Source organism: Anopheles nili, chromosome 3 (genome assembly GCF_943737925.1).
Source record: "Anopheles nili chromosome 3, idAnoNiliSN_F5_01, whole genome shotgun sequence".
NCBI lineage: Eukaryota > Metazoa > Arthropoda > Insecta > Diptera > Culicidae > Anopheles > Anopheles nili.
The window spans coordinates 70,698,987-70,714,652 of NC_071292.1; the positions used below are offsets into that span (position 1 = coordinate 70,698,987).

The 15,666-nt window shown below is 47.9% G+C and overlaps 2 protein-coding genes across 2 annotated transcripts; one reads left to right on the top strand and one right to left on the bottom strand.

The window, feature by feature from the left end:
- Nucleotides 1–4,077: 4,077 nt before the first annotated feature.
- LOC128725658 (UDP-glucosyltransferase 2-like) lies at nucleotides 4,078–6,225 on the bottom strand. Its single transcript, XM_053819418.1, has 3 exons — nucleotides 6,116–6,225; nucleotides 4,864–6,045; nucleotides 4,078–4,426 (listed from the first exon to the last, which is right to left on the bottom strand). Exons 1-3 carry the CDS (start codon nucleotides 6,223–6,225, stop codon nucleotides 4,147–4,149), a joined length of 1,572 nt encoding a protein of 523 aa, XP_053675393.1. The 3' UTR covers nucleotides 4,078–4,146.
- A 1,023-nt stretch (nucleotides 6,226–7,248) lies between these two features.
- On the top strand, nucleotides 7,249–14,229 carry LOC128725657 (protein nervous wreck). The gene is made up of 9 exons (XM_053819417.1): nucleotides 7,249–7,353; nucleotides 9,547–9,776; nucleotides 10,648–11,731; nucleotides 11,804–11,939; nucleotides 12,005–12,585; nucleotides 12,655–12,898; nucleotides 13,012–13,125; nucleotides 13,249–13,271; nucleotides 13,392–14,229. Exons 1-9 carry the CDS (start codon nucleotides 7,249–7,251, stop codon nucleotides 14,043–14,045), a joined length of 3,171 nt encoding a protein of 1,056 aa, XP_053675392.1. The 3' UTR covers nucleotides 14,046–14,229.
- The last annotated feature ends 1,437 nt before the right edge of the window (nucleotides 14,230–15,666 follow it).

Here is a 15,666-nt window from a genome sequence, read left to right on the forward strand (position 1 = left end):
AGAAATGCTTTTTTTGCTTTCAAAATGGTAATTTTCAAATACATTTTCTTTTCCTCAAATTGCGCGTAACAATCGTATGGACAAAAATTAGGAATGCTTCCGTGTGGCATTTATGCAGCTACCAGTATGCTGGACACTAGAGTGGGTATTGCATTGCGAACATTTGATTTAGCAACCAGAGCACTAGCATTGGTGCTTCATATGGACGCATATGTGATCAAGGACATCGTTGTTTCCCATGGCAACCTAACAATTACTATAGTCAGTGGCGGATTGGCAAGCGTCAGCATTCGATCACTACCAGTTCAGGTTTCTCGTGTAGTTAACCAAGTCTGTTACGCGGTTGTATCGCATTAAAAGCAAGCAAAGTAATCGATTTTATGGGGCGCTCTGAGAACCACAGCAAGGTCGCTTAGTTTGCTCTCATGCTGATTCGCCCCTGGTCATAGCAACATTTGAAATGAGGACAAAAAGACATCATAATAATCATACCTCGAACCACCTGATTATGGCCACAGCAGACAGGACGCAGACGGCACGGAAAATTACGGAAGAATCCTCGTGGGGCGTGGGATTGCCAATTGTATTAAAAAAAGGCTGTAGAAAGTAGCACCGCGGGGAACAGGCAGGTGTACGCAATGTTTTGGTCGCACCACAGGGAGAAGTAATTCGATATTTATTGTACATATTTCACCGAATGCGAAACTCCATCACAAACTTACCAAACCTTGCTGTGCCGTGGAATCGAACCACGAGCGAGACCAATCCTCTCCTTGAAGTTCATGATTCTCGGCAAACAAGGAAAACAAGGCAACCAATAAAGAAAATCGTACTAATAATATGTTTACAGCTGATCTTTTGAAATGAACCATAGAGCACACAGCATAACGCACTGTACGTGGAGTCCAGGGAAATGCATCAATAGAACATATGAAAATGAAAATCAACGGCAAAGACAAGAACCACACTAGAGAGAGCATCGCTCACGGAACAGTTCAAACAAAATTGATTAGTGCATGGGTTACGTATTGTTTTTATTTCTCTTGAGAAAATGGTGTACAATATAAATGAACATAAAATAAACAGCAAACATTGATAAAAAGGACTACAGTAACAAAATACAAATGATGTTAGGCGTCAGCAGCAACAACAACACATTAATCGACCCTTCAGGACGAACAAGCAAACAAATAAAGCAAACGACACAAACACACAGCATAAAATAAGTTGCCTTCTTCTCACTGTGGCGTTTGCATAGATTCGCTGGTAGGGCATCCGTTGGGTTGATGGCTGAGAAATTTGTGCCTGCGTGTTTTGGTAGCAGCAGAGCCATTTTTCGACTCGTTGGTACACGCACTTCTACGAAACACAATCCTTGGGATGGATTGTTCTATGGCGTTCGAAGCAGTACCGAATTCGCTCCTGCTGGAGTGTTTCACGATCACCCCATGAAGTCAGCACAGGGATGCCGGGAAACACTGTAGTTTAATATGTCGCTAGACAAACACGAAAAAGAAGTAAAGAAAAAATGTTGAAAAAAGATGAAGTGAAATTTTGCGAAAAAATAATCATGCAAACCAAGAGAGCCATGTGTGTGGAGTCGTACGCGAAGGAATATAAGTCGATCGTTGCGGTGTAAAAATAGCGTAAAGTACAGGGATTGTCGTGATCAGCTGGATGATAGCCCTACCAACATACCAACTAAACGCACGTTAGCAGCATTACGTCAAAAGGAACGTCTTCTGTACAACAATCTAATTGAGCGTTCTCACGCACTTTTTGCTGCGAGCCGTATGAAGGATGCAGCTGAAAGCGAAGCGTACGGACTCGCTCGGGTTGAATCAGTAGCTAGTTTTTATATGTGAATATGTGCATACATCCACACGAAAACGCATCCAACACCGACACGTTTGATAGTGATAAGCTAGCATGATCAAGATCAGCCAAGGATCCCAGGAGACGGAAATTCATTCAAGTTTTTGTTTGTTCTGTTCCTTGTTTAGTATCGTTAACAGAGTAGAGAAGCTGCAGCAGAAAGCGACGTTAAGGAAAGTTAAACAAAACGTTTAGGGAAACAAGAACGACTCCATTATGAGGGAGGGTATGGCATACTTCCTTTTTTACTACAATGGTGGGATTAGGAGTTTTCCGTAACATTTTCGCCATCCATTTTGGTGGTTGCGCTCGCACGGGTCCGTTGTATGTGTGTGTGTGTATGTAAGATCGTCGTCATTGTCGTCGTCGTCCTTCTCCCACGTGCGCGTGGCCCGGCGGTTCGTGGATTGGTTTTTTACTGTGTCAAATAAAGAAAAACGAAAACGTTATTTAATTTATTTATATAAAACAAATCGTAGGCTTAGACAAAACGGGAGGTGTAGCATATATCTATAAATATATATATATATACATATACATACAGGCGTAATTATATTCAGAGACTAACGAGGAGCCGGTGGCCTTAGCCGGCGAGAAATTGAAACAAACAAACCAACAAAATCATATACAAACCCAAACACGGGAGCGATGTGAACAAATGTTTAAAACCAGAGCCCTCAAAACATGAGCCCCTATTTGACGATGTAAAAAGTGTCTAGCATAACCCAACGCAACGCGGCCGCTTACGTTTTCTAAGCGATGCAGCAAGCCGAAGGAAACCGATACAAAAAACGGTTCCTCTATACAAAAAAAACACACAAACACACACGTATACACATCTCCAATAGTGGTAAGTCTAGTAGAAAAAAAAAACATACTCCCCAACCCCCCACATACACACACATAGGCATACATACAAAAAGGAACATTCCCATACGAGGCGACAGGCGCAATGCGCTCACAGTTGTCACCGGCCAGAAAACAGGATATTAAGGACGATTAAGGAAAGAAGAAAACAAAGCAACAAACACGCGGCTGAGAGGAGGAGTAGCATACTAGCGAACAACAGGTGTACGGCCACCTGTTTCCTCAGTTCCGGCCCCCGCCCAGTCCGCCACACGTTCACACATCGTTATTTATTTTCCCTCCCTCCACTAGTGAATTGACACGGAGTCCTGTTTTATCGAGTGTTTTAAGGGTATCTTCTGCTGGGTTTTCCGGTAACCAAAGCAGGTTATCTCGACGGAGGTGCACCACCGCAGTAGATTGGCGCTTTGCGTAGGGAAGGCCAAACGAGCGCGAGGAGGCGCGGCAAAGTTTAGGGAAATGTTAGGAAAAACACGTACACACGAACACGCACACACGTACACACGAAGGAGAGCAAGGCACACGGTAACCGGACGAGGTAAAGCCATCGGGGTGCGTATGTCCATGTAGACGGTAAATAATAAATATATACCTGGCGTAACATGAAATTTAATAAGAAAAAACCGGTGAGGAGAAGCCAACCGGAGCGGAAGGTGTGTAGTTACAGTAGCAAAACAAAAGGAGAAAGAAAAATGAAAAAAGAAAACGATGCGTAAACCGTGCAGAAGGATACTAGGATTAAGGAAACTAAAACACAAAAAGTGGAAACACAATCGCGGAAGATGATGTGTAAAGAAAAGTGAAAAGCGAGACGGACGGTCGAAGGCGAGCGTGTAGAATGGAGAAAAATGCAATATTTTTATTTTTTATATTTAATTTTCTTTAAAATCTCTGTAAATTATAGAATTTACAAAAACAAGAAAATCAATCTAAATAAATTATTACACTTAAAATACAGAATTAAAGAGAAATCAGAGAAAAATGATAAATGAAAAACAAAACATGAACTTGTCTCCTTGTGGGTTTTGTGTCCTTGCGGCACACTCCGAAACAATTTTTCAACAACAGGTAAAGTTCTTATGGTAAGTCGAATGGATGAAGAGCTGAAAGGTTGGAACTCTAGGTCTTCTTGAGCAATACAAACAACAAAAAGCGACCTATATCCGATAACGATGATAAAGCCTGGTTTTGATGAATAGATCGCTTCTATTTCCGTGCACAGCAACGTTCGTTTGCTGCCAATCTGCTGATAAAAGTCGTGTTGATATCTGAACGTGATTTACAAAACCGGATCGTAATAGCTTTACAACTGATCAACATTTCGCGTTTATTTTCAACATTTCATGATTGAACAGGTACTTCAAGACTTTCCACTGACGGATTCTTACATTCAAACATGGTGAATTATGATTTCTTATGCTTCTGCTTGGTTCCCTTCTTGCGGAATAACAACCGACGGGTGACGAGGAACAGACCGTAGCAGAGGATTGCGATGGCGCCAAACAGCGGAATCAGCACATCGTACGAGTATTTGACGAACCAGTGGAGGCGCGTACCATGCGTCAGCATTTCCGTTGCATCAGGATGGCGCAGGACCCACTCAACCCACCAGACGGCTCGATCCAACGGGTGTTCTGGCTGGTCACGGAACAAGTCTGACATGCGCTTCATGTTCGTGCGGTAGCTGTAGCGAGAAGCAAAAAGATTACCCGTGTTATGTAATGTAGGGAAATAATGAGTCATCGCAGGACGACACCTAATCAGTTTCGTTATGCGTTACAACGGAAAGTTTTTTTGTGACACGGCATGATGCTTTAAAACCATGCTTATTTGTTTTCGCGGTAGACTCTTGAGCTCTTGCAAGCTACGTGTGAACTTGGAACCCTTGCTTATCATTGTGACGATTTGATTCATGGCAAAGGAAGATAAGTTATTTTTGGTGTCCTCTTATGGTCTCTAGTGATAAAAAATGAATAATGGTAACTTGAAAAAAGAAGGGTAGTCCTGAGTTTGTTATTATATGAGGAACTTAAATTTCCTATTAGAACCTTCACCAGTGGCTTACTTCGATCGAACATGGATCCTAGAAAACCTCGACAACCTAGCCTACTAGATGCTCACCTCTCCGTGGTCATGATCTCGCGGATCGCACCAACCAACTCTTCCGTGTTAACGTCCGCTATGTTGAGCCGCTTTCCGACACCTCGTTCCACGCAGTAGTTGATGTTTTTGTACTGATCCGCAAACACTGGAAAACCGATGATCGGTACACCGTGCCAGATGGCCTCCTGTGTGCTGAGTAGACCGCTATGGGTGATGAACAACCGCACGGCAGGTTGTGAGAGCAGGTCGTTCTGCGGTAGCCACTTGCGAACGTTCACATTCTTGGGCAAGGCGCGTGGCATCGCATCCGATTCAAACTTCCACAGGAAGGTGTACTCCGGAAGAGTTTCCATCGCGCGCAAAATGGCTAAAATGCGCGCTTCCCCAAGTGTGTCACTGCGCACGTTTGTACCGAGCGAGAACACTATCACACCACCTGGACCAGCACTATCGAGCAGACTAGCCAAATCGGCTGGCAATGGCTTTGGTTTGATGATCTGCAATCCACCGACCGGGATGACGTTCGGCATGAGCGGTTCGGTGTACTGGATGATGGGGTTGGCATTGAGCAGAACGAGCTTCGTTTCACGGTAGAACTCCTCCACGTCTGGAAGGGCCGGTTCGTATTCTCGTAGCATGTTGTTCGACGTTTGCAGAAGGCCATACTTCTGTAGCAGCTCTTCTTGCAGATTCACGAGCAAGTTGATGACTCGTTGTTGGTAACTCATGTCCTCTGGGGCGTCGTACGCGTGATTTGGCAGCAGTGCCGAGTACTGATACGCCCCGGTCATGGAGAGCGTCGTCGAGGCACCGTGGTAGGCGGTAACTGCGACTACCGGCGGTTTCTGGAAGCGATAGTACGCCAATGCCGCCAAACACGGCCCAGATAGGTAGTCGTGCACAATCAGATCAAATCCAAAGTCAGATGGATAGTCGTAGAGCCTCTTGGCACCATCTGTGGCTAGGGCAAGCTGGCATACACCAAGCACATAATCATTGAACAGGATCTGCATGGAGAATGCGTTCATCTTGCTCATTTCGAAGAAATCCGTATCCATGTTCGGATCACTGTACAGCTTCTCGTACACGTTCTCGAGCAGAATGAAGGTGACATTTGGTGGTGGATTCGGGTCACTGTCAACTCCGAACACGGTCAGGTTGTGACCTTTGGCGGCCAGGGCGTAAATCAATGCACGATTCCTGCACGATGGAGAGAACCAACCAACCGAAGCTCAGTCGAAGTTTGGGGGCCATAAGATACCACACTTACCATCCGAAATGGCTAGGTGAAGCGACGGAGTTGATGTAGAGGATGTTTGCCGCTAGAGTGCCTGAGCTTAAGCATCCGACCAGGAGGAACAACAGCGCTATCGATGCCATCTTGCCGCCGCAACTCTCTCTAGACTAGTGAGGTCCAGCACAGCTGTGGCGAATCCAATCAGCGCCATCACAGAACAGCGCAAAGAGCACGATAAGATAACGTTCTCGCAAGGAATGAAGACAGGAGAAGTCGAAAGGCCAGACTGGTCAAGGTCTGCTAAGTCTAAATTCAAGCGTTTAAGTGATCTCCATTGATAGGTGAAGAGAAGGTCAACACAGAGCAGGGAGAAGTGCTCCGATCGGATTCTGCGAGTTCAAACTCATGTTTCTTCCAATTGATGATACTGACGCGATGACTAGACACAATGGCTGGACACTTGTGGGACTTTTTCTATCGTGGAAATTACTGCGAAGAACAGGGGAATAAAATGCTGAATAATTACACTCTTCACCACTGCTTATCCATTTTGTCTCATCTAATCATCATCTGGAAGATACAACATTTTGACAAGTTTGGTTAGCTTTGTTTGATTTTTTTTAAAATTTTTGTGACAGGCTGTCCCATAGTTCGTACACACATGTCCGCTGCAGTGATGGCACAGATTAATTGTGTGACTGATGGAACAGATAACTGAACAGAGGATCTACCGATGAGATGATATGTTAGCTGTTTAATTGAGTTGGACGGGAAATCGTTTGGATCCACAAAAACCAAATTGATGAAGAGATCAATCTCAACTGCTAGCAGAGGTATGCTCCGGGCGTAGAAGGACATCGTGAGGGTCTTACCCATCGGCTAACAGTAAACAAAAGCACTATCGCTACGGTACATAGTGGGGCAAAAGGAGTTTTTTTTGTGAGCCGCTTGTCAATGCCGCTGACCACACCGATGATAACGGCGCTATCGGGTTTGCCTTATCGGAAGCTCGGAACATCGATAGAGGTGTAGCATGTCGAGCACGTCACCGTTTGCAGGCAGTTTGCAAACATAGCCGAGACCCACGGCAGCGCGATTAATACAGTGGAAACGAGGCAGGAAAAACGTAATAACCCGGTGAAGGTCTCCCGTGTTCGCTAGCAGCCATGGGAAAAGCCCTACACATGGCTGCCTCACTACCGAATCTACCCACACCCCCGGAACGGAGAGGTCGACGCCAGAAACTGATGAATCGGTATTACTACCGGCAGGTAAGCGCCATCAAAAATAACCCCAACGTTCAAGTGCCTGCCACGTGAAATGTTGTATCATTGAAAATAAAAAAAGCACAGCTTCTAGTGCTCTATAGGGCAGCTGAGGGTTGAAAAGCTTTCGAGAAATAGTGAACCAACAATCACCACTGACAAGTTGGAGAGCTTTTAAACCCTTCAGATTGTTTCTTTGAAGGCTCCTGTCATTTTCCCACTCAGAATGAGAAAGAGAGAGAGCGAAAATGCGAGAGGAAAATTCTCAGAGTAGTATCATACGTTTGGAAAACGTACCATGAGCGTGTCAGTGGAAGGGAAATGGAAAACTCTCCGCTCCCGTCATGCGCATACACATGAGAAGGGTAGGAAAATGAGGAAGCAGGATAAAGGAACGGAACCAGGAACCCTACAAGCACAGGAGAGAGAGCGAGAAAGAAAGACACAGCACGTTTGAAAGAGAGAACGAGAAAAAGAGATCGAAAGAGAAAAAGGAAAGCAAGTAAATGGAGAGCAAATTTCGTCCACAGGCACCGAAAGGACGATGACAGGAGTGACGCAATCGTGTCCACTGGCACCATCGCGCGCGCCTGTGTGTGTGTGGTTATGGAAAGGAAAGCTTGGACCGTGTCTGATTTGGATGTCAGATGAAGGGAAAATTCTCGCCGTTCATTCACAACGAGACCACCATTTTCATGGTAGTAGGCGTGCGCCGCGAATACCGATGCACGAGTGCTGTCCGTGTGCGTTCGGAATCAATACACCAAAGCTGCTGCTTATTCTCTCCGTGTACTCACGGCACACGGTCCGACGGCAAAAAGGCAAAACGGGGAGCAAATTTTTCACGAGACCGATATATTTGGGTGCGCTTGAGGTGTCCTGTGTGGTTATCCGTTCGCTCGAAATGCAGGACGTGCGATGCGTGTAGGCCGCCCCCATAGTGCTGTGAAGTGTGAGTGTTATTACATAAAGTAAGGACCCCTTTTGTGGATTTGCGGCTGAATTGTCCTGCTCTGTGGCGGACGGACATATTTATTTTTCCGCCTGTGCGTGTGCTTAACCACGGAAGCACGTCTTCCCACGGGTTCTGAAGCGTTTGCCAGTGGCATACAAAAAGTTCTACTCCTATACCCAGACCACGAGGGAAAGGAGCGGACACACTTTCGTCTAGCTCGCGGTGCCGTGTGAAGGCGTTGTGTCTGTGCGCACGTGTGTGAACACATCCCGTTTCAGGAAGTTTGCGTTCGAAACCGCGGCCCTAAAAAGCAGGAAACGTCCTGTGAAGTGAGGGAAAACGACGACGACTCTAGAACGATGGTTTCCGTGCGCGGTTATTGATTGGAATGTGCGGAAAAAAAAAACCACCCAAACCATCTAAAAGTGCGCATCGCGAGTAAAAGGGAGTAGGTGGGAACGGCGGTAGGAAAAATTTTGCGTAGGAAATTTTGGTGGCCAAATCGTCGTTTGCCTTTGGCCCCTGCACAGCAAGCGAAACGAATACAGCGATTTAATGCTGAGTGGTGAATGTCAAAAGTACACCAGCGCACCACCAACAGCAGAATCAGAAGGATTTCGCCTGCTGCGATTGTGTATCGTGAAGATCTCGGCAGGGGTTACTAGTACGGTCGTGTCAAAATACCAAATTTGTGCATTTTCTTTCCAATTCCTACCCAGGAGCATACTAGGTGAGCCGGGAGCTACTGCTCGAAGCAACGGACTTCATTCTGGCGCTGAGCCTATGAGTGTGGTCACGGGGTGGTGAATCGAGTGAAAACGCAGGAATTGGGAGGGCGAAAAGCGAGTGTTGCGAGGAAAATCGTTTACCAAGCGTGAAGAGAGAAACAGCGTAAAGGAAAAGAACATCGGTGTGCACAAGAGTTCGTAGCTCGCGCACGAGTGGGAAAATATCGCCAAAATGCAGCCACCACCACGAAAAGTAAGAGCCCTTCAGCAAGCGAGATTGCTAGAGTTTGATTTTCCCATTAGCGCAGTGCATGATGCGCCCATCGGATGTCAATTTGCAACAAACTTTATGCTTTCAAGCCCATCCAAATGAGCAATTGTTTAGCGATTTTATCACAATTTTTCGTTCATTTGTAGAGTAGCCCTATCAGTGTTGTTTCGTTCCCCCAATTCCACGTTCTAAGCCCGCTTTCATGAGCTAATCATTGCAATCCGCTTCCTCCGCCTGTTTTCCAGGGTAACTACACGAAGTTTCTCAAGAATCTCCACACGGAGCAGCTGGCCAAGCTAGCGCTCAAAAACCAAAATGAGTGCGAGCTGCTGGAAGATATCCGGCAGTTCACGCTCAAGCGGTCCGCCATCGAAAAGTCATACAGCGAGGCTCTACTGAAGATATCATCGGCGTACCTGAACAAGAAGCAGGCCTGCATACCGGAGATCAAAATGGATGGCGCCGATGAGAAATGGTAGGGTCCGAAATCCGCACATCCTGCTCCACTTTCCGGTTCTTCGTGAAGCACCGACACATACACGCAAACACACACACCCACACGGGGGGAGTACACTCGAAAATGGTTCTCGTCGTGTCATCTTGACCGAGAGACAAAAAAAGCTGACATGTCTCGAAGGACGTTTCGCAAGCGTTGCGAGCAAACATCAACATCATCAGCCTGGTGGAAATCCTGCCGCAACGGGGAGCACGCGTGGGATTTTCTTCCTCTAATTGCCTTTGCCAAGCGAGCGAGTAAGAACGAAACGCCTTTGGGCGCATTCCTGCTCGCTTTGGCCACGTAGCACGTGATTGCCTAGCGGCCTAGCGCCGTGCGCCTGTGTGTTGATGTGTGGTAAGGACGGTAAGGACTAAGAGACAAAAAAAAAGAAGCATGATAAATATTCTGCCACGGTAGTGTCAATCGAGAGAATAGTGACATGTGGTGTGTACTAACACCCGGGGACCACGATTGTCATCTATTATGCATCACGATCCGGGCCGCATTGTTCGCCAGTTGCCGGAAAAGGATTTCGTTTTGGTTAATTTTAGACACGCAAGCAGCGTGGGATGGGACGGTCCATCGTAGCACCAGGGTAGTACCATGGAAGCACCTTGAAAGCACGATGATGATGGTGATTTTTGTGTCACTAAAGAACCTCCATTTTTCGTTGGATAATATGTGGGATTTGAGTCATCATATGCTCGACCCGATCTCATGGGACCCGTTGTAAATCCAAACATAACCTCGAAAAAAATTGCCTACCAGACATTGTTTATTTAATGCCTATTAGATCCTTTTGGCTTTCATACTGACATACTGACCGGTGTTTTTCTTCCCACACCAGGAATATGTGGAGCGTGTGGCAAACCGTGCTGGAGGAGAATGAAAAGCTGGCTCGTGCTCGGTTGGCCGCTGTCGAGGTGTTCCAGCAGCAGATCGCGGATGAGGCCAAGGTCCTGCGTAGCACCAAGCTCAATAGTAGCAAGCGTTGCGTCGAGAACCTGGCGGTGGTGCAGAAAGAGCTCCAGAACTCGGTGCAAGACGTGGACAAAACGAAAAAGATCTACTTCGACGAGGAGCACAGCGCCCACGACGTTCGTGATAAGGCGCGTGATATTGAGGAGAAGCTCAAGAAGAAGAAGGGATCGTTCTTCCAATCGATCACCTCGCTGCAGAAGAACAGCGCACGAGTAACGTCACGCAAGGAGCAGCTCGAGGAAAAATCGACCGGTGCCCGAAATGACTACATCCTTGGTCTGGCAGCGGCCAACGCGCATCAGAATCGGTACTTCACCATCGACCTGCAGACGACGATGGCAACGATGGAGAACTACGTGTACGAACGGGTTGCAGACTATCTGGCGCTGATTGGGCGCACTGAGCTGCTGACCTGTTCGGCTACGCAGAACTCGTTCGGTAAGATCCGTGACCAGGCGCAGCAGTTGACGCGCGAGTACAACCTACAGTGCTGCTACCTGTACTACCCGGTGTTAAAGCAGCACATTCAGTACGAGTTCGAGGCGTGCGATAATGATCCGGTGCGCAAGATCACGGCTGATCACGAGTCGGCAGCGGACACACTAAGTCGTGAAGGTAAACGTTGGGCAGGTCGCGTGGCTCGCGAGAGCAATGTTATCCGTGAGTGCGCCCGGAAGTTGGCGGTGTGTACGGCGTTGCGTGAGGCAGGACATCGGACCGATCCGAATGACCAGAATGGGCCGGATTTGGAGACGAAGATCGACGAGTTCCGCGAGAACATCCGCAAGTCAGAAATCGCGAAGGCGAAAGCTGAGGCCCGGCTCGAGTGTCTGCGGATTGGAGGCATCAATGTGGACGAGTGGATACAGGAAGCGGAAACGCTCAGTGTGCAGGAGATGCCCCGTTCAGCCAGCTCGCTTTCGATGCGTACGGATGCTTCCGGCCAGGGCGTAAGTAAAGACGCACCTCGTATTCTAGCGCTTGGGCTTGACTGTCTATGCTTCTGTTCTTTCGTATTGCAGGAGAACCCCAGCTCGGATTCGTTCTACGACAGCGATAACGCCGAACAGGACCAACCGGTGTCGGAGTCATCGCCAGCACCGAAGCAACCAGAGCCACCATCGGACGAATTCACGGCCGACAGTGACGACGACGAAGGTGAGTGCCCTGCTTTGTGAATATCTCTGAGGAAAACCTCACAAATGGAGGTCCTTTTTTTGCAGAGTTTGGTGTGGAACAGGAGCGACAGAAGATCGAACAGATATCGCACGGCTGGGATGACCCCACGCAGGTCGATTGGGGTGCAGAAGAGGCCGCGGCGGCCGCAGCAAGCAGCAAATCGTCTGCAGATGCAACCGTAGCAGCCGTTCAGCAACGCGAACCTGCAAGTCAGACGTTCAAGTGTACCGCGCTCTATTCGTACACCGCTCAGAACCCGGACGAGTTGACGATTGTCGAGAGTGAACAGCTGGAGGTAGTTGGCGAGGGCGATGGTGATGGATGGCTTCGAGCTCGCAACTACCGTGGTGAAGAGGGTTTCGTACCACACAACTATCTGGACGTGGAACGAGACACACCGGTTGATACGCACACACCTGCTCAGTTGTCGACGCAGATTTCCTTCTCCTCGGTGGATTACACTGTCGACAATGAGGACCAGGACCAGATGCAGGACTCGGGCCAGTCACCGGATCAGATCTCGGTCATATCTGCTCCACGCAAGGTCAACAATCAGCTGTACTGTGTGGCTCTATACGATTACGATGCCACTGCTGAAGACGAGCTGACGTTTGAGGAGGGACAGGTATGGGTTCAGGTGCAAAGGCCTATACAGAAGATGAACCTAAAGGCTATGGTTTATGTCTGCTTCCAGATCATTAAGCTCATCACGAAGAGTCCGCATGGTGTTGATGATGGTTGGTGGGAAGGCGAGCTGGTAGGCAAGATTGGAAACTTCCCGTCGCTGGTTGTGGAAGAGTGTGACGAGAATGGGGAACCACTAACCGACGCTGAAGATGAGTCTCCGCCACCATCGGCACCGCCAACGTTTGCTGCTCCGGCACCACCTCCTCCGATGATCTTGCAAGAAGCGACTCCTCCGGAAGGTCAAAGTCCAAGTACGTTTTCTAAGCCGTAATTCACAGCGAAAGAAGTAGCCCTGAGCGCAAATGAGTAGTACATCTGTCTATCGTTCCTTGTTGTAATGTGGTTCTCTTCTTCGCTTCAGCAGACCTAACCAACGCCGGACCAGCGATCGACAAGTTCGAGTTTGAGCTGAACGACGACCAGCACGAACAGTATGGGTCTCAGTTTTCTGCTCCACCGCCATCGCAACCTCCACCGGGTAAGTGTCCTTTCGTTTGCCAATGAACTCACCTTGTACATGGCGGAAGGTGGTATTTGATGTTTGTACAAAAAAATAACGTACCGTTGTTGTATTTACGTGCTCACTTGTAAAAACACACAGTTGTAATCTGTGAGGATCCTGAGGTAAATGGGTGTGAATAATTTGAAACTTTTTTATTTCTCCGCTATCCCGGTTGGGTGTGGTGTAGAGGGCTTCTTAGTGGGCGACTCTCTAATGTTGTTTTTCTTTCTTCAACTCTCTAGGCCGAGGAGGCCGCTACTATGGAAGAGGAATCTCGACAAGGGGCTACCGCAGCCGCAGCAGCTACTGCTAGCGGTGACAGTAACCAGCTAAACTTCGCTCAGATTATCGTGACGGCCGCGACACCGATGCACGAAGAGCCGGACAAGAAGTTCCCACCGCCGGAGACTGACGAAGAGCCGGCCGAGATCGTGGAGAAGCAGGAGCAAGAAAAGCAGGAGATCAGTAGCAAACAGAAATCTCAGGACGTGGATCTTCCGTCGCAGGAACCATCGTCCAAACCGGCTTCAACGGCACCATCGAAGCCGGCCAAACCTCCATCGCCACCGAAGCCGGAAAAACCGGCCACGGCTCCAAAGCCCACCAACGTGGCAGCCAAAACTGCCACCGCCAAAAAGCCGGAACGAGTGCGGCCTGAACCACAACCAGAACCAGAACCGGAGGCTGCTCCGATCGAAGATCCTGTGGCGCCTTTTGAGGCAAACTTCGAGGCAAACTTTGAGGCAGGGTTTGCGGCCAACTTCGATGACGCGTTTGGGCAGAGCAGCCAACCTGAGATCCCGAAACAGGTAGTGGGTGGACGGGCAAGCATACCGGAAGAGCTCGAACCGGATCAGCTGGCGCGCCTGCAGAACCTTAAGGAGTCGAACGCATAATGTCCCAGCCGGATGATCGAGGTCGGAGCCGGTGGAGCGATATGGTAGGGAAAAAGCGGTGTGACACAGAGCAAAGAAGGAATGAAAGGGGAACCAATGCACTTGCCAGTAAGAGAGAGAGGTACAGAGGTCCGTCGAAGGGTGCATGAGAATCAAATCAAACAATCTGCTGCAACAATCATACGTAGGCTAAACGCGCTAAGCTGCATGTCTTCTTCAGTCCTTGCGACCGCTGTGAACGCGATCGTCGCAGTGTGCATGTATAAGCCCTCTTCCATTGGTGTATGATCAGTCGTCCATTATGGTTTTTGTATCAATGTACGTCATCGTCGTTGTCGTAATATATACACAGTGATCAGGATCGAGGATCAGAATCGCGAGAGGAGTAATCAATGCATTCAAACCCAGCCTTCTGCACCTACGTTTTGGCAATTCCGAAGTTCCGGCTTTGTGATAGTAACGCATTTCTAGTATTGTTCTGCGCACCTTACGCACGCTACGACCAACTTTGACCAATTTAGGGACACAATAGACGCTCCTGTGACGATGGCCACGAGTGCCAGACGCTATTGGGCAACATAGCAGCCCTTGGAGTGGGCTGTTTGCATGTTTTTCTGTTCAACATATCATAATGCGGATTGATGGTAGCAGCCGTATACCTTGAGAAGTGTGTAAGATTGGAATTGGAATGGTGTTCCGATGGTAATGCCTGTTGTATTGTGAACCATGTAACGAGTCCCGGCACATTCCCTACTGCACGGTACCACTCTGTTAGGACCTTGTCGCTCGATTGCGGTGAATATGTTCCACTGCATAAGCCTAATAATATGCCATCTAAACAAAATGGGCTGCAATGTGTACAATAAAATCCCATCTTCCTTTTTCCCTGATGTTACCATGTAGGATCGGTTCACGATCGAAGTAAGCTGCAACAACCAACCCTATTGCCTACTATACGAAGCCGCGTTACCTTACCACTTAAGAATGGCGAAATGAGCCATACAATAAGAAAGCTCGATGCGGTGCATGTTATCTCGGGACTGGGTAGAATGCGTAGAATGATGTGAGTTAGAAAGCGTAGAAAGTAAGCACCGATTGCGTACCGATTGCTTGCGTGCAAAAGTGAGACACAATTAGCGTTAGCAGAATGGCGACAGCTCATAAAACAATATCTTGCCGGAAGCCGGACGGTAGTAATGCTCTGATGCTGCCGACGACACTCATGTGAAGAATCTACTCGTGTTAGAACCATGTGCTGTTCAGCGAACAACTCAGAATTATTTCGCCAACCACCGTACAATAATCACGAAAGCCCATGTATCCGTGGATGTAGTAGAAAGTCATCGTAAATCTGTTTGGTTTTTGCTGTTCTATGAGCTGCATGATTTGTTCCGATACCGATATCATCCCTATCACTTCTATACGCGCTTGAGGCAGTGCTGAGATCGAAGCAACAGCCAATATCTATATCTACGCTACACAGTTTGCGGAACGAGCTGGAGAGTTTGCATGGGAGATGGAACGGAATGAGAACAAAAGTTACTTACTAGATATTCTAATGCTAGTCTTTCGCATGCATCGTACTAGTGCACACTAAACACACCATAACTATCAGACGGTA